The following is a 20212-nucleotide window of genomic DNA, read 5'->3' as shown; positions in this document are numbered from 1 at the left end:
TTGTTATCAGCATAATATTTTTTTCTGAAAGATGACTTATTTCTAATTCGTAATTTATAAAGGAACCTGTTATGCCAAATTCGTAATCTAAGGATCTAGAACAAAGCAGGGGCATACTAGTTTTAGAAGTATTGTATCTCACTTTCTCAGGCTGGTGACCTTTTTCACCCTTTTGCTATGAGTTTTCGGTTTTCATTTGTCAGCATTATTTATTTTTCGTCTCCCTAAAGAAAGGTAACAATTTGGGGATCAAGTTTTTCTTTTCCACGTTTGGTAAGGGCGACATTTGAGTCATTGTTGGACTCAGACCGTGAACACTTCCTTATATTCATGCAAGTCACATCATTACACAGCAGTTGGTCATTTTATTGTTGTTATTGTTCCTCAGTTTGGAAGAGGGAAGCAGGTGTCTTGCTTGTGCCAAATGTAATATTGATGGCACCAACAAAAGAGTGTCTCTTGAGCAGCTGTATTTAGGGGAAAGCACTCAAATCAAATAGTGAAATATAATTTATTTGTTAAAGAATAAAAACTGATGACCTGATGGCAGGTTGCCGCATTTTCCCACTGCTGAGTGAGTCAGCGGTGTTCATTTTCTAATTATGTATTACAATCCTCAAAGCCCAGAGGAAAGAGGAAACACTGAACTCCATGAAAAAGTGGGAAAATAAGCACAATATTCATATAGAAAGTTCTAACAGTCTTTTTTTTTTTTCAGATTTATTTATTTATTTATTTAAGAGAGAGAGAGCGTGAGTGAGAGAGAGCACAAGCAGGGGGCGCAGCAGAGGGAAGGCAGGTGCTCAACTGACTGAGCCACCCAGGCGCCCCTCTAGCAGTCTTGATTTTAATTTTGGGGGAGACTTTTTCATTCGGAGCATTTACCATATGTTTATCTTTTTTATACAGATAAAGTTCTTGTCAACTTTTGCATCTATTCATCTGGGCCCTAAGGAAGAAATTAAATTAAGAGCTTATTCTTCAAATGGATTGCCAAGGGCTGCTACAAAATATAGCAAGTTTAACAAACAGGCTCAATAAAAGCAGTCTCCACTTTGCTTCAATAAATGAAGAAGTTGCTCATGTCCTCAGCTAGATAGCAGTTGTCCTATCTTTATCTTTTAGTTTATGCCATTGTATCATGTGTGCTGATAAAAATTGTAACATACACATTTTGAACACCAGCCTTTTAAATCATAGCTCTCAGTCAAAACCTTTTCTTCCTGGCTTACAAAGAGATGCTCTTCTTTAACTGACAGTCTATGGTTCTAGTACTTGTCCATATTTAATTTTATTGGCAATTAGGATTTCTCAAACCTCCCAAATAAATTCCTACATAACAGTGAATGTCTTTAAACTCTGAGCAAAATGTTGATGTCATTCGGATGCGAAGATCTCTTACAAGATTGAAATATATTTCTAATGCATTTATTACACATTTTTGTAACATGTGATTTAAAATCAGGAAAAAAATGACAAATGGTTTGACACTTTTCACTCATTTACACCAAAATATAATACACTTTGACTAGCTTTTGGCTATTATGGACCTTAACATGCAATGTGACCTTGGTCTGAAAAAACATGTTTGGTTAGTACAGAAACTTAATCATAAGAAGTCGTAAGTAGAATCCTTCTTCTTTACTGCCCTTTTCTAGGTCTAGGAAATTTATTGCTTGTGGGACAGGTAGGATATGAACAATGGGCCAAATAGAGTCCAGGGTTATCTCATCAGTGTGAAAACTGCTGCTGAAAATCGATGTGACCTCTGCTACACTGTCATCCCAATTCCCACCCTCTGTGTCCTATTTGTCTTTTGGTAGAAGCTTAGATCTGTGTGCTGTCTCTATGTGTCTCTCTTGGGCCAGATTATCAAAATGAATCATTGCCTGCATACCTCTTATATTTCTATTTATTTTCCTGGTGTTGACTAGGTCCGATGAAATATGATTCTTTTTGCATTTGATCCTCACTGCGGCAAGCAACACCTAATTCAACTGTGTCCATCTCTTTAAAGAAGAGTAATGCTATTTTGAAACTTCAATCTACTGTACAGCAACATTACAAACCATAGACCATGCAACCTGTCTTCATAGTCAATAGTAATTTTCCTTTCAACCAATTCAATGGCATTTATTTAATCTCCAAATAGAAGACTTCTGGGAATTTTAATGTAGTTTTAATTTTGTTTATGCATCCTGAATGTACTGCTTTCCTTTTTGGATATCTTGTTTGTAGAATACCCCTCAGATTCTTATCACTGAGGTTACTTGTGTATAGAGGGATACATAACAAAGAATCCATTAATTTTAAGAACTCTGCCCCTGATACAAAATGTTTATTCAAGAGAAACGTATTATCTCTGAATCAGCAGGATGTCAATGTTCTAACTTCGTAGCAGTTCATTTTGTAAAAATAGATCTTCCAAGGTGCATAAATTCATACTTTTAGATTTATAAACATCAATACAAAGGTGCAAAACCTCCCCAGTTATTATCAATAAATCATTATGAAGTTATTCTATACACTTGTCATGTGCAGAAAACAAAATACTAGCTAAATACAGACTTCAAACAATACAAATAAGACATAATATTGTTTGGTTAGGTGTTAAGAAATGTACTTTAGAAGCATTAGAGATGATGCTTAAAACATTTTAGAATTTAGTTTTTTAGTGACATATTTCAAGTGTTCAAACTTTGTAGTTGAAGTAGATCACAGAATTTCTGATAATGTGCTCACTCCCTCTGGAATACTTCACCTCTTCTAAAACTACCACTAGCAAAGAAGGAAGGAAGGAAGGAAGGAAGGAAGGAAGGAAGGAAGGAAGGAAGGAAGGAAGGAAGGAAAAAGGGAAAGAGTTTAGGGTTAATTTTACAAGGGTGTTGTACAAAACACATGCATCATGCATTTATAATCAAAATATTTTTTAAGTTTTATGATAAAACAATTCCTAAGAATATGTTCATTATAGCTTCCTGCACTAAAAGAAAATTAACAGGTTAATTTATACATTTTATTGAATTCTTTAAGACCAATAAACAACTGTTTTTTTATAACATTTTGGGTTTTTTTTGTTTTTTTTTAAAAGTTGCAATTCAATAAGATATATATATATATTTAATAATAATATTTTATTATATTATGTTTGGATTCAAATAATACAAAACTGTTAATTCTATAATATAATTGCTTAGCATTTTTTTATCCATACAGATTTTGGCAAACTGAAAATTGTACAAAAAAAGAAGTTGGAAACAGTGATCTCTATTAAAAGCATTTTATTCAGAGATAATGCTGTCCTGCTAAAAATATCACAGAAGGTTCCCACAATTCTATGCCATAGCTTCCCATACAGTAAATGGGGCATACCATTTGCTACGGAACAAACCATGATGACTATGAAATCCATGTGGTTCAAGACCCTGCATACTACATGTAAAGACTGCTTGGAGTTGAAAAAATTAGCTCTAACTATATGATAAATGCATATTCCTATCTCCAATGGAACTGGAACCAATAGCTAAATTTTTGTGAAAATTGGTTAGGTCCAGATTCAAGCCTAGTGTTTTTTTGTTTTTGTTTTTGTTTTTGTTTTTCTTGAATGACTCTCATACGGGGTCACTGAAAATTTTACTGACCAGGGAGATGCATATTTTCAAACTTTGTCTGTGCCCAGTTACCGAAATGAAGAGACTACAGTGAGTAGAGTAATTTTGTTTGAAGTGCTATGATTCACCCCATCATGTACTGCTGTTGAAGCCATTTAAGAATACCAGGGTTTGAAAGATACAGATGTGGTAAAACGAAGGGACACCGGCACCCCAACATTCATAGCAGCAATATCCACAATAGCCAAACTGTGGAAGGAGCCAAGATGTTTTCCAACAAATGAATGGATAAAGAAGATGTGGTCCACATATACGATGGAATATTACTCAGCCATCAGAAAGGATGCTTACCATTTACATCAACTTGGGTGGAACTGGAGAGTATTATGCTAAGTGAAATAAGTAACAGGAGAAAGACAATTATCATATGGTTTCACTCATATGTGGAATATAAGAAACAGTGCAGAGGACCATAAGTAAAGGGAGGGAAAACGAATGGGAAGAAATCAGAGGGGGAGACAAACGATGAGAGACTCTTAACTATGGGAAAGAAATGAGGGTTGCTGAAGGGGAGATGGGTGGGAGGATGGGGTAACTGGGTGATGGGCACTAAGGAGGGCACATGATGTGATGAGCATTGGATACTATACACAACTGATAATTTGTTGAACACTATATCTGAAATTAATGATGTGCTATGTGTTGGCTAGTTGAATTTAAATAATAATTTAAAAAATACCAGTGTTTGTAGAGCCTGGGTAACTCAGTTGGTTAAGCACCCAACTCTTAATTTCAGCTCTAGTCATGATCTCAAGGTCATGAGATCAAGCCCTGTGTCTGTTGGGCTCTGTGCTTGGTGGGGAGTATGCTTGAGATTCTCTCTCTCCCTCTTCTTTTGCCCCTTCCCTCCATTCTCTCTCTCTCTTTCTCAAATAAATAGATGAATTAAAAGGAAAAAAAAGGAATACCAAGGTTTGTTTGGCTATCTTCCAAGATTACTTCTTTGAAGCAGTTTATTTTTACCTATGTCAAAAAAACCCCAGTTTCTAATTGCAGGGGAAATTTTGTTGTCTGATTTGTATGTCTCACATAAAACATGTACAATCAGAATTCAAGTACATAGTCAAGTAGTTAGCTTCTCAGTGTAAGAGAAGATTCCTTTCGTCATTAGATATATCTGTTCAAAACATCTTATTAAACAAAATTCTATTGGTGTCTCTTTATCTGAAGCTAAGAGAGAATCTTATTAAAGTGATGAGAATGTGGGAGAAGATAATATAAAAATAAAAAGGGTGAAAAGATACAACTTGTGTTTTTACACCACAGGTAATATTTTTTCAGAAGTAGTATTCTTCAAAATAAAAGGTAATACTGGAAATAATCCAAATAGTGAATAATTAAGCAAAAAACAATGTATCCATGTAATGGAACACTTTCCAGCAATAAGAAGGAAGAAACCACTGATACATGCTACCACATGGATAAACATCAAAAACATTATGCTAAGTGAAAGAAGCCAGACATAAAAGACCACAGATTGTATCTATTTGTGTAAAATATTCAGAAAAGGCAGTCCTATGGAGGCAGAAAGTAGATTAGTTGCTGCCAAGGGCTGGGGGTGGAGAATGAGATTAACTGTAAATGGGCATAAGGGGTATTTTGGGGGTGATCAAGATGTTCTAAGAGAGATTTGTGATGGTGGCTGCACAACTCTGTAAATTAACTAAAAATCATTGAAATGTACACTTAAAATAGGTGAATTTTATTGTGTATGAATATACTTCGATAAAGCTATTTAAAGAGTGGAGATGATAGATAGGTAGATATAGATAGGTAGATGATGATAGATAGATAGATAGATAGATAGATAGATAGATAGATAGATGATAGATAGATGACAGATTTGAAAAGGACAAAAAAAAGCAGTGTATGCTTTACAAGGAGGTGATCTGATTATTTAATTTATAGGTATTCATAAACATATCATAAATGTGTTTCTCCAAGTCTCATTCCTCTTTAGCAGTACATGTTTCATTTTCACTGATTATTTACTGAAACATTTATTTTGAGAAACTAGAGGCAGCTGAGGAATAGGTATGACTTCCAATTAAGAGTTTTCCATCATCTAGTTTTAGAAACAAAATATTTATAGATGCTGTTAGAGGTAAAGGAAACACAGTGAATATTTTGACCTGTTAATTTGTGAACATTCTGATATTAATTTTGTTTTTTTTCCAGAAGAAGTACCATTTCAAATTCCAATGATGAAATCACCCTTGGACAAGATTCAACTGACTCCTGGGCAGGCATTGCCTCCTGGATTCCCTGGACCATTCATTTTTGCTGATAGTCTGTCCTCCGTGGAGACTCTGTTGACCAACATTCAGGTCAACAATATTTCTATAAACAAAATAAATGTAATACAAGACATTAGCATCTACATAAATTATTTCATATTTGAGAAAGTAAAACAGATAAGATGAACTGCATGTCATTTGCTATACTTTGACAGGGTCTACTGAAAGTGGCTTTGGATAATGCTCACATCCAGGAGAAGCAGATTCAACAAGAAAAAAAGGAACTGCGAATGGAGCTCTATAGAGAGAGAGAAATTAGAGAAAACCTTGAAAGACAACTCGCAGTTGAGCTTCAAAGCAGAAGTAAGTTTAACAAGTTCAATTACAGAATAAATATTTTGTTGTAGATATTTTCAATACTAGTAGAAATATTCTCAGGTTTAGTTCGGAACTACTAAAAAAAAGACAAGCTAAGAATCAAATGTTGTGTGTAATCCACATGGTAAGATATCTATACTATTTCTCTTTATTATAAAAGATAATGGAATAGATCTGGACTTCAGGCCAGTTGCAGATTTGGAAAATATGAATATTCTTAGTTTTCTCACAATTTCATAAAATACCCCTGGATATAGCTAATCTATTAATTTCTTGTAGATGGAATGCTTACTCTTTGCCAAGAACAGTGAATGCTAGATTCTGGGGATTTAAGATAAATAAAACTCAGTCCCTGTCCTTGAGGGATTTACATTTCAGAGGGCTAGCACAACCAACCGGTGTATTTCAAGTGATAAGAGCAATGATGCACAGTATAAATGGTTATATAGAGAAGGGGTAGTTAGTTCAGCTTGGTGAGGTAGTGAATGGTTGAGGAAGGCTTCCTCATGCTGATACTTGAACCAGAGTCTTGAAGGTCATTAGGCTAAGAAAGGGCATGAGAGTATCTGAGTGATTTGGACATTCTAGATAGAGGTATCAGTGAGCGTAGGCGTGAAGGCAAGAAGCCTCATACATTGGCAACTATAAACAGTTTTTATTACTGTGGCTCTGAATTCTATGAAATGAATTGTGGGAGATGAGGGAGAAAGATGAGGGTAGAGGCTAAATTGTGAAGGACATTTTTAACCACATAAAAGATTAGCTTGGATTTTGTCTTACAGGTGATAGGAAGTAGTCAAAGATAAGCAGGGGGGATGATCTGGTCTGATTTCAATTAGACCACTTTGGTGTTGGGAATAGATTAGAGAGGGCTTGGAGTAAGACTCAATACGAGGAAATTATGTAAAAGGAGTTTGCCTCTTTTATGTGAAAGGAGTTTGTTCCTGGCCGTGGTGATGAGGACTGAACTAAGATAGCATAAGTGGGGATGGAGACAAGAGATAATGGATAATTAATGTTCACAAGTAGAATTAACTTTCCAACCATGGGTAGACATTAGATTATGTACAAATATGGACAAAGAGACTAGTTCATATCAAAACCAGATAAAATTTAAAACTTCACTTCAGCCAATAATTTCCACCTTTTCCTAACATTTACCATAAAATACTAAAGAGCAGCCAGAGTGATGACTGTGAATTTCAACTTCTTTTCTCTGCTTACTCTTCTGTAGAAGGGTCACAAAATAAAAATTCAATAAAATAGTTAAAGAGTGGGAAGGAGAGGCAAAGAAAGGGAGGGAAAATCCACAAGGTAGATAATGCCTCCTTAAACAAGGAAGAATAATTCCAGTTGAGTGAAATCCACTAACTTTACATTATTCCAAAGTAGAATATTATACTCCAAAAATTTTGGCAAGTAATTGAAAACTTGTATATTTTCCTTAAGGCCTAGGGATCATTATTAGTCTGGTTCAAAATATAAATTGTCACTACATTTAAAAAAGAATTAAACCTGTTTAAAAAATAAAATCTTAAAAAATGGGGGGGGGCACCTTGTTGGCTCAGTTGGTAGAACATGTGACTCCTGATCTCAAGGTTGTAAGTTCAAGCCCTACGTTGGTTGTAGAGTTTACATAAATAAACAAATAAGTAAGTAAAATCTTAAAAACGAAAGAATTAAACCTCTCATTGTCTTGTCAAAGTCATTAAATACTATTAAGCAAAAGCTAATTTGTCTTTGTAAAGTTTAGAAAAATTCATTGATTTCTGGTATTTGGTATACAAAATGGATTATTATGATTAGGAGTCATAAAAACATATTTTAGTAGGATATTTTTTATACTAAAGAAGATAATAATCATATGTTAAATATAATAACATTCTCAGATTGACTTATGTGTATCTACTACATAGAGTAAAACTGGCTTCTAACTTTTAGGGTTATACTTGTACCAATTTCTGTTCATTAACTTCTCATAGACTCTTCAGATCTATCTGTATAATTACTATCACATCTATTGTCTTTTAAAAATGCCTAGACATCGTAGGGGTGCCTGGGGGGCTCAGTTGGCTCAGGTTGTGATCCTGGGGTCCTGGGATAGAGCCCAGAGTTAGGCTCCCTGCTCAGTGGGGATCCTACTTCTCCCTCTTCCTTCCTCTCCCTCTGCCCCTTCCCCCAACTCAGGCTCAGGTCATGATCTCCTGGGTTGTGAGATGATAGATCCCGCATTAGGGCTCCACACTCAGTGTGGAGTTTGCTTGAAGATTCTCTCCCTCTGATTCTCAGTGTCTTTGTTTCAAGTTTTCCAATTTTGTTATTACCTCAGACCTCTGAATTTTTGTTTCACATAAATATAAATTTACCTGGGTAAATTATTCTTTTCATGTTGCTGAAGGTCATTTATGTGAAAGACCTTGAACTGTGAAATAAATACAAGTGAAACTTAAATAATTCAGTAAAACATTTTAATTATATGTGAACACTTTTAACATTTTTTAAATGTCATAAAATTTTTAATTTTGCATGTTTCTTGAATGTTTTTCTATTGTCACAATGAAAATATCTCAATTTTTAAAAACTGATTCAGAAAGACTATGAAGATTGGTATGCTTAAAACCATGCTATGAACCAATATATTGCAGGCACCCAAAATTTCTATCTAAGAAATTATGAAATATTTAATGCTATCATTAAAAGCATGTAGTTAATGAAAGTAGAAAATAATTTTCTCCCATTACTACCACTGCTATACAAATGCATGTTTATTATAAAACATATGCACTGCAAAGGTGAAAGCAGAAAGAGGTAAATTATCTGATTGAACACTGGTTGAATCTAATGAGAACTGGAACCAAAAAAAGCTAATGATATGGTTTGTGTCTCTCTCTGTATCTGTATCTATGGTTTATAATCCACCAAAACTGGCAACCCTATTTTATTGACCAAAATTTGCCAGTGATTTGCCTTTTCATATTTTAGCTACCATGCAAAAGCGTCTGAAGAAGGAGAAAAAAGCCAAGAGAAAACTGCAGGAAGCCTTGGAATTTGAATCAAAACGCCGGGAACAAGTGGAACAAGCACTTAAGCAAGCCACTACAAATAACAGTGGCCTAAGGATGTTGAAAGGTACTGTCTGATTTGGACTTTCACACTCAAGGTACACAAAGGAAAAAAAAACGATTTAAAAAAGAGAGAGATGGAGAAAGAAAGAAAGAAAGAAAGAAAGAAAGAAAGAAAGAAAGAAAGAAAGAAAAGAGGGAAGGAGGGAGGGAGGGAGGAAGGAAGGAAGGAAGGAAGGAAGGAAGGAAGGAAGGAAGGAAGGAAGGAAGGAAGGAAGGGAGGGGCAGGCTTTGTTCAAGAATAATTAAAAAATCAATTTGAGGCCAAGTGCTTTAGTTATTTATTAAATGTGTCAAAATAATCCCTATTCTGGGAGATACAAATAGCCTAGGAATAACAGGAAACCCTGCTGACTTTCACAGTAGAAGCAGTAATACTGATAATCTTCTTGCACCTAAAATGTAAGTATTTTATGTCCATTCATATTAAAATATGCTAATGATTGGTGTACTCTCTTCTAATGAATTATGGGATGATGGTTTCTTTAATGTAGATTGCATCAGTGTTGAGGGTTCAAGGAGGGCCTGGATGAAAAAAAAATGTTCTAAGTACATTCTTGGAGATTCTGTGAGAAGAGATGCTTCTGTCATGAAATCTAATTCCACATTTTTCTTATTACATTTTCAGTTCTGAGTCTTCACAACGTCATTTCATCTCATAGAATATTCGGGTTCTTCTTTCATAACACATTGACAGATTGTATTTTTAACTGACATGTTAAATATACATACGTATATTAACTAATATGTGTGTATAGCAAGTATAAGCCTAAGAATTGTATGCAATGTACACATACCCCATACATAGTATGACACACACATAAAACTAGAAGGATGCTTCAGTGTCCTAGACTAAGAACGAGTAAAGAATTTTTATAAATTCTTTCTTTCCAAAAGTTCAATTCCGGGGTGCCTGGGTGGCTCAGTCATCAGGCGTCTGCCTTCGGCTCAGGTTATGATCGGTCCTGGGATCGAGCCCTGCATTGGGCTCCCCACTCAGCGGGAAGCCTGCTTCTCCTGCTCCCGCTCCCCCGTTTGTGTTCCCTCTCTCACTCTCTCTCTCCCTGTCAAATAAAAAAAAATAAAATCTTTTAAAAAACAAACAAAAAGTTCAATTCCCGTCATTTTGAGACACAGAAAAGAAAGAGTAAGTAATTATACATTAATAATTTCCACAATGAGACATCTTAGTGGGAGCCAGCATCCTTGCTTATCAAAGGTTTCAAAAATAACATTTCTTGAGTAGCAATGGGACATATGTTCTGTGCACTCATTATTATTATTTGAGGCCCTGAACTTGTCGTTCTGAAGTGGTTCGACATTTTTTTCACATATTTAAAATCCACCCATAATTGAACTCCATCTAGGTATAGCTTTTCTATCATAAGGGAAAAACAGCTGTTTCTACAGCATGATGGGTACCTTGTATTCAAATTATTTTCTTATGTTAATCTTCGATGGCATTGGATGGTGCACTGCCATCTGTTATCACATTACCCAAGGGTGTCCAAGCAAATGTGTACATACAGAAATTGTCATATAAAGCTGTACTTCGTGGATATGGGTAGCTTTTAGATAATCACATCTCATATTTAAAATTGAAAATAAAAACCTAACTTCTTATTTCTTCTTTTCCTCAAATTTTTTTTTGTCCAAAACAATTAGTGTATCCTTTTGCCCTTATAGCCAGTACTGCATAAAGACCACAAACCATAACTGTGTTTTGGTGTTCAGTGTACTTAGCATAGAAATAATCTCACCATCTATCACATTTTACAATGCAAAATATAGCATAAGAATGGGGAACTTCCATTTATGTAATTGTATCCATCTTTTTCTTATTCTACAGTCAGGTCATGTTACCTGATAGTCTGAGGGGATTATTTTCCTGAGAATTATCTCTAGAGAATGAAATAAAGAAGTATTTACTATATACTTGAAAATATATGCCAAACTGTAGAATTCAGCTATAGTTTATAATTCTCCCTCTTACCATTAAAAACAAACATACAAAAACAAAAATGCCATCTAAGGTCTTGTGTTATCTATGGGACCAAATTACTGCTTTCACCTTAAATGGAATCAGAAAAAATAGAATTGTACCTTAATCTTGAATGTCACTTCTTTCAGATACTGGAATTCCAGACGTTGAAATAGAAAACAGTGGGACTCCTCATGATAGCACTGCTATGCAAGGTACAGTAAACAGCATACTCCTCTCTATAACTGTCTGATATGGGGTGGGCGTGAGCTCCTATGTTGATGTTCTTTATATAAATAAAAGAAGTAAGTTTATTTCTTCTTACTTTATGGCAGAGGGAGAAGTCTTCAGTGTTTTCTGAGATTATACACATAAGGACTAATAATTTCACATATAATGTGGGCAGATCTCTTGTATGTTTAGCTGTTAAAAGAATGTATATTTATGTGTTAGGCATATTCTAAAAATTCATAAATGTGAATATAATTTACTTTTCCGAAGTGTACATTAATATACTTTAAAAAACCTCACTACTGTTTATAAAAGCCACAGGTAGAATAATCATAACCTATCAATATGTTTAATGAGTTCTAGACAACACTCTTTATCAACCTCTAAATTCCAATGCTAAATTTAGATTACTTTAGAAACCATCTAAATATGGAAATAAGAGCACGACTCATAATTCATGATTCTCAGGATTCCCGTAAATGCTTAGATCCTTTAAAATATTTAAAAATCTTAGTATAAGAGAATAGATGAAACAAGTCAATATAGAATTTCACTGGCGTGCAAAACAACCTGAAAAGAGAAATTGAATTTAACCACTAGAGTTTTTCTAGTCTGATTCTAATTCAGTTTTCTAGCCCTTTTTTTATGTGGATTACCTTTATTTTTATGTTTAATATGAAAAAAAATGTCTCACTGTAATAAAAAAAAGAAAAGGCATCTCCACGAGAAAATGATTTCCTAACTTCAGAAAGCAAGACAATCATGGATATGTTGCTTGCTAGAAGATTAACTAATCAATGCTTTTTCATTATGTGACGACTAGATCTCCATGAAGGTAACAGAACTAGATGTGAGTAAAAGATCCCTTTGGGTTCTTTTGTGTGTCACCATTTATGTGGCAGTTTCAGAAAATTTAGAAACCCTCATTCATTTAAATTCGCCCATCATTTTTACAAAACTAGGAATGTCAGAACTCATGGATCTTCTGATAATGCCTGTTTCTGCTGCGGTGGAGTCGACCTAACTAATGCATTAATTTTGCTAAGTGTGAAAGCATGTATGTTTAGTTCATTCAGTGAAGATTTTGATATTTCTTATCCCTCTTTTGCTTGCTTGCTTTCTTCCCTCAGTTTACAAGTTGTGTCTATGTGACCAAAGCCAATATGGACAAGACTCAGTGTTTGTCCAATCAATTCACCACAGTTAAATTTATGAGGAAAGCCCCACTAATTTTGGGCTACCACTAGTTGAGTTTGCCACCACATATTGGGCCAAGATAGGGCTGAGTAAGCCTGAAGCATTTGATGACTTCTTAATTTGTGGCACACAAATATAGACCCAGTCTCTTATGGAATATTGGGTTTGATTGTGCCCCTCCTTTGATGGGATGTAAGGTCAGCTTTGGAACTGGAGAGGTTAAAGCAAACACACCATCAGTGGGTTGTCTCTTTATTATCCTTTAATCCTATACTTTCAATCCATTGCTGTTTGTTTAATGTATATGATGCCTTATTTTGCAGTAGTGACATCTTTCCCAACTTTGAAAATAAATGCAAGCTTTTTTACTGTCCTAAAGGTATTTCATTTCCATGCAACAAAAAATGGATATCTTATTCATGGGAGGTTAGTTAGATGATATAAATCAAAAACCTTCCATTCGGTTTAAATTTTCTTATTTTAACAAAATCTGCAAAGAATGGCTTTTGCACATTAATTTGTGATTAGGGTAGGGCACATTTAATATTTATTTTCATTGAGCATACTTTTAATAAGTTCCATTTTTTGCTGGCTAAACATGAGGGAATTAGTACATCTTTAAAAGGATTAAGAGAATTTATTTTAAAGCAAGGGACTTAACTTCTATTATTTTTATCATTTAATTTTTATCATTTTTTCAAATTTAATAGTGTCAATATAGTAAAGTATGGTGTGTTAAAAATTACTTATTGAATGTCTGTCTTTTAGGTTATGTTAAATAATCTTGAGAAATGTAATGAAAATGGAAAAGTACACATTCTCATCTCTCTTAGCATAGCATTTAAGCACTATAAATGATAAAGTTCCCATCATCAATTTATGGAAAACTAGAGTGAATGCTTTGTGTTATATGACAGTAGAATCACAATTTAATATCTAAAGTAAGTTTATTTATTTATTTATTTTTGATGTAGTAGTGTTCCATGCTTCATTGTTTGCGTATAACACCCAGTGCTCATTGCAATACTCGCCCTCCTTAATACCCATCACAAGTTTATTTTTTGAGAAAAAAAAAGTTTTATTAGCCAGTGGGATAGGTGCCAGAAAATATTATCAGGACTGTTTTGAATATAGTTCACAAAATCAATCAATTTGAGTAATTACCTGAAAAATCCCAGTAATATTACTTATTATTTAAGATGTTCAGTATTGAAAAATTCTTTTATATGCATTTATGAACTTCTTACAATGTATAATGCCTGGAAAACATAAAATGCAAACTTGGCCATTATTTTTTCATTCTTCCTAGTAGTTTTGTGCTTCCTACTAGTTTTATAGTTTTTATCTTTTGTGACTTATTTTGATACTGATTTCATCTTTCCATTTCCCTCAATTACCCATTTCTTATCTTGGAAAAGTATTTGCTAGCATTGTTTATGAGGGCCAATTCATGCAGGCCAATCCAGTGCCATTTCCAAAACTCATTTTTGTCACAGCAAACAATTCCAGCATCAGTGAAGTCTTTTCTCTTCCTATTGTCAATAGCTCTGCTGGATAGAAATCTATCAATCACCCAGTGCTCTCGCTTTTGAAATTAAATTAGCTCCAATGGGATATATCCTTAAGAGAGTTTACTCAAAAGTATTAAGGTCATATACAGTTTTATGATAATTATCACACGGACTTTAGTACAAATATTCTTTGTACTAAAATTCTTATATGTATTCTAAATCTCTTTAGCTTAGTTATTTCGTGTCTTTTATGCTTCGAATGTTGTTTGACAGAGAAGGTATGCATACACCACATTTTGTAACCCTTATTTTAGCAGTCTATCATAGCACCTCCTTCTGAATATTTTAAGGTGCTCAAACAACGAATACATACTCACTCTGACGGCTCTGTCCAGCTACTGCTGGAGGTGAAGGACGGTGGAGCATATACACTAATATTGTCCCACCTAGAGTCACATAACTCAGTTGAGGGCCTGCAGACAGCACATTAACCATCTTATCAACCAATCTCTGTTTCACATAAAATAAACATACTGGGTATCATTAAGTGCACCTTCAGATCAATGATTTTTGCAAATGACATTCGAGTACCATTTGTGTAGTGCATTTCTGCTGATAAAAGCAAATTAAATTAGCACAACTACAAGTGCACTGATAAAAACTAAAACTGAACAGCAGTACCATTAGCTAACAAAGTAATATTTTCTCTTTACTGTGTTCTGCCATTTAGTTATTATCCTATTGGAAATCTAATTATAATCCTTTTACTCCCTAGTCAAACTTCACAGTTTTTGCAAGCTTAGCACTGACAAGTGATTTCATTACATTTGATTGCCGGCGCCCAGATTGACTTAACTTCACTTGGAGACCTAAAAGCCCTCTCAGTTTCTCAGATTCCCTATTTGCACATTAAAGCAACAGCTCCTTTAATTAATTAGCATGAACAGCAGTAACATGAACTGCTGAACAGAAAATAACATCATTTTATGATCACAGGGAGACTTCTCCTTTTGCATGTTTATACCTTAGTTAACTCTTGTATGACTCTATTTCATCGTTAGGGGCTACTGTTAGAGTTGACAGTGCATGTTCTTAAATTTTTGAGAATCGACATCATCATCTTAATAATAACAGATAAAACAAGCCCAGGATATGAAGCTCTTAAGTTTTAGAAAACACACAAGAGCTTCACGAGCTGACTTTCTAGTAACAAAATAAAATAATAAAAAAGTTCAAGGGAGATAGCATCATAAATTGCAAGGGCACAGTGACACATTGCTCCTGTTCTTTCCATTGTATTTGGGGAAAACAAAACAAAATTTAAAAAACAAACAAATTTGCAACTGTTTTTGCAAGAGGAATGGCAATCTGTGTGAATAACTTTTACATTTGCTTTTTTTTTTTTTGCCTACATGTTTGACCATGACACAAAATGATTTAACGCTGGAATATGTTTTTCCATAAATATGGTGGAATCTTAAATAATTTTCCTTCCTTTTGCTACTTACACACCAGAAATAGATATTGAATCTAACTTACATGTTAAAAGTAAAACAAAATTTGTTGCAAAAGATAAACCTACTAAAAATTTTTCCCTACTGAGCCATTTTTCTTCAGAAAAATGTGAAAGCTTATTCAGAGAATATAGAGTAACCATTCTAAAATATAAAAAGCATCATCTCCTCCACGCACCACTTGGTGAAGCTGCCACTGAAGAATTAAAAACAAGGTGACTTAAGTGTTATTTGACTCCAAAAGCAACAGACACAATTTTAACACTTCCATGCTAAAAAAACACACTTATTATATTTTACAATGTAATTTAATATATGTGTTTATAATATAGAAATTTTAATATATATTAATACTACGAAAAATATATGACTATGTATATTCTCATCCTCTCTCTCAAAATCAATTTGAGCAACATCTAGCCTTCCTTGGCCTTTGGAACTTCCTTATATTCCATCTCTGCTGCTCACTTTGTTACCCAGAATAACATTCCTCCGATGAGCTTCAGATGGCATGCCAATATTTATTGGAAACAATTACCCTTGGGCTAAAATTGTCATTGCAGAATCTGGTAGAATAGCAATGCAAGTGATGGTAGGAGCAAGTAAAGAGATTGGAAAAACTAAATCGTATATGATTACTTGCCATGTATGTGATTTGACAAGAAAAACTAAAAGGAGAGCAGGTAGAATTCCTCTGTAGGCTTTTCTACTGATTCCCACCACATTGTGCTCTACGTCTTTCTCCTGGGACTCCACAGACTACTTCCTTCTCTATCCTCATCACTCATTAATTGTCCTCTCCTTTTATGTCTCATACTATGTTGGAAAGTGTACATGGGCACTTTAATATTCTCACTGTAAAGTGGAAATGTTCTTTTCTAAAGTGTATAGCGTGTCAGAGATTAGAGATTGTGGGAAGTGGGCCTTCTTTCCTCTTAAATGCGTCCTTTGAGAGTAGGAGCCTTTTACTACTCAGAGAAACTTTACTGCAACTGCCATCATAGAGGGAAAAAAGACTGTAGCACACACCCCACAGAGAAGATTTTAGCATCTTTCTCTAAAGCAGCAGTATTTTTTTTTCCTGTAAGATTCATTAGAGGGCCCGAGTGTTTTTATTTTCTCCCCCAGGAAGTATTTCTCTCTCATTTTCTTCATCCTTCACAGGATTTTTATCTTGATGGATGGTACCTCCCAGACCATATCATATCTTTTTCTGTGAAATACCTGTCAGATTATAGCACACATTATGCTTTTAGTTCTTTCTAAGGATGGAAAGAGCTTACATTACTTGATAAATAAGGGCTTGGTTGTCAAGAGGTGGCTTGCACCACCTACCACTACATTGTTAATGGAATATTTGCAATGACTGAAAGGCTGCCACACTAATGATGATAACATAAAGTCTCATCTACAGATCTAAGACATACAACTCCAGTTATATCTCACTTACACAACAGATGAAATTGTAGTTGTAGTGATAGCAAGGTAGTGAGACTTGCAAAGCAAAATAGGTTGTTCTGCTACTCAGCATTTTAGAAGTCTGTAGAATTGATTCATCAATCAAAAGATCTTTCTGACTCTTATCCAGGAAGGGTTAACTCAACTCTATAACTGTTTAACCAGTTACTTTGTGCTCCATCCTCTGTACTTATACAATACATTTTTAAGCTTAAAATTCACTCTATCCCTCCCCAAACCCAGATAAGCTTAAGGAAAATGCAAAAGGAAAGCCTTTCTCTGATTAAAAGTTCCCCAGTTTTACATTTGTGTTTCAATTAAAAACACACAGCATTTTCATAGAAGGCTGTAATAGTATGTAATTGTTATCATACCACTTTTTTTCAAATAAGTAGAATAAAATGAAAAATAAAAAGCAGAATAATGTTGCAGCCACATAAATGTGCTGTGGTTCTATGCCAACATGCTTATTGGATAATCCTAAAACTGGAAGAGTGAAAAAAAGAAAGGCAAGATCTTTGTATTTGTATAGCTTGGTGAACTTTGTGCCATTTCTTTTTTTTTTTTTTCTTTCTTTTCTTTCTTTTTTTTTTTTTTTTTTGAGGATAGTGTGAGCAAGGGCTTAATTTAAAAAGGTAACTTATTGGATGACTTAACTGAAACTTCCAGGGATAGATTCAGGCATGGCTGCATTCAGGAACTCAAATAATAAATCCGTTTAAGATGTCTCCCTTCGCAGTTCCCTCCAGTCTCCCTTCCCTTTGAAGACTTTGATTTTTTTTTTAATATATATTTGGCTAAGTTTTCCTGTTCCATTGCACAAAATGTGGCAAGCCCGGGTTTATTGTTAGTTCTCTCATTAGTAACGATTCCATCAGAAAGAGGATTTTGTCTTTGTGCCATTCTTAACACACACATCCTCTACCAGCATTATATCTATATGATAATTAGAGGTATGATTAACCTCCATTTTATAAGTAGGGAAATAGTCTAAGATAAGTTAATTGGCTCGCTATTAATAGTGGGTTCTAAAACATAGGAATCTTAACTCCCTCACCCATTATCCTCATTGTCAATTTGTGTTAATATCGCTTTCAATCCATACTGTTAAAATCTCTCATAGTCAGCTAGCTAGGATATTTAACTAGACTGTAATATTATATGCAAAACCATGCAACAGGACCTGGATGGAAGAAAGCTTCTCCAGCTTGTAGTTAATTCACCAAAATAGCTTAAAACCAACTATAATTAAATAATCACTTCTGCCTTAATATTTCACAGAGATTGGGGTAGTACTTACAAAAACTACACAAATACCATACAGCTCTCTTTTCTATTTAGAACTGTGTAGAGAAGCTGACATAAAAATAGAAAGAAACTTTTCTATTTGTGGCAAAACTCACATAATCTATCAGAACAAGACCTTAGCAGATCCTCAGGTATGTAAATTAGTCCAGGATTCTTTACTGTGGGCCATTAGCATGAAGTCTTATTTGTTTGCTATAGAGAACTTCTTTCTCGTTTATAATAACCATATAACAATCACTTTTGGAAATTAAAGTGAATTTAAAGAAAAGCATTCTTTAGATTTTATACAGACCTCCTTGAAGTCCCCTAATCTGTTGACCCCCACAGTTTATAATTCACTTGTTTAATATTTGAAAATTAACATTAGTAATAATCTGCTTACCTAAGCTGCAATCTATCTCAATAATGCAAATGGTTATTTAGACAACATTTTCACCAATTTCTCTTTTAACTTGAAAGAAAACGGCATTTTTATAAACATTTCTTCACTATTTCCCTATTATCCCATAAATGTTTAAGTGCTTGTATTTTCTTTAAAAAATACAGATAAATATCATGTTGATCTCAGCATTGGTGACTAACCATTTAAAATGGATGAGGCATAACCTGCAACTCAAAGTTTACAATCTCCTGGTAACTACATTTCACCCCTCTATGGGAAATGTTGGATGTGGTCATTTTTAATGTTGTTCAAGTAAACATTGAATGTTTTCCCATTACTTTCATTTTCATTTTCATCCATATTTTGATAGCACATTTTGATTCCTTTGAAATTCAGGATTATAGTGTTTTTCTATTAGTTTGATATATAAAAAGGGTAGTTAAAAGTTATAAAAATAACTTAATTGTACTTTTAAATATAACATTAAAATATTTATAATATGCTTCCTAAATAAAACTCAAATAAATTTGACCTTTACAAAACATTTTTTAAATTATATACTTTGGAAGGTGGATGATACAACCTTAGAGTTTTAGAGAAATGACATAAGCAACTTACCACTTTTCACCATGGCATTATCTATAAGAAGTAGTGAAAGAATATGGCATTCCACATGTGACACAAGTGCTTAGAATGGCTTAATATGGCTCCTAACATAGTGTTCCATAAATACTAGTTTTTATTTATTCTTCTTTCTTTTCCTTTCTTTTCCCTGCAGGAAAGTAGAATTCAAGTACATCTAGAGCTCTTAGTGTGGCTCAAAAATTGCAGGTCTGTGTACTGGACACATGCACTTTTATTGACATTTTATATCTGGTCTGTGGGAGACACAACGTAGGAAGAGCACCAGTCTAGTAGTCAGAATTTTTCAGTCACTAATTGTCTAACTCAGTTACTAAGCTGGAGAAGTAATTCAACCTATCTCTTCTTTAATTTTATTAAAATAGTAATTATAATATTTGCCTAATCATCCTCTTCAATAAATTAGATCTATAATTTCTGACGAGTATGACAAAAACAAGATTTCATTATTACTCTGCCCAGTAAAATACATATGAAGTTAGCATTTGTGTTCGCATGTGCAGATTTTAGTAAGAATGAAATATTTGGCATAGAACTGATGTCTAAAACCTCCTTTAAAACATACTCTCTTCAGTATACA

The 20212-nt window shown here is 34.1% G+C and overlaps 1 protein-coding gene across 1 annotated transcript in view; it reads left to right on the top strand.

Moving 5' to 3' along the window:
- DACH2 (dachshund family transcription factor 2) overlaps positions 1-12644 on the top strand; it is an 813807-nt gene extending 801163 nt beyond the window's left edge. The window contains exons 9-13 of the mRNA XM_087860071.1: positions 5850-5998; positions 6124-6271; positions 9269-9415; positions 11539-11609; positions 12444-12644. Coding sequence (XP_087716197.1) covers positions 5850-5998; positions 6124-6271; positions 9269-9415; positions 11539-11609; positions 12444-12644 — 716 coding nt within the window. The remainder of the gene's footprint in view (positions 1-5849; positions 5999-6123; positions 6272-9268; positions 9416-11538; positions 11610-12443) is intronic.
- The last annotated feature ends 7568 nt before the right edge of the window (positions 12645-20212 follow it).

This window comes from Ursus americanus, chromosome X, assembly GCF_024610735.1.
Source record: "Ursus americanus isolate L20-20 chromosome X, mUrsAme1.1.p, whole genome shotgun sequence".
In the NCBI taxonomy this organism is placed as follows: Eukaryota; Metazoa; Chordata; class Mammalia; order Carnivora; family Ursidae; genus Ursus; species Ursus americanus.
This window is presented reverse-complemented; position numbering and strand designations above follow the sequence as displayed.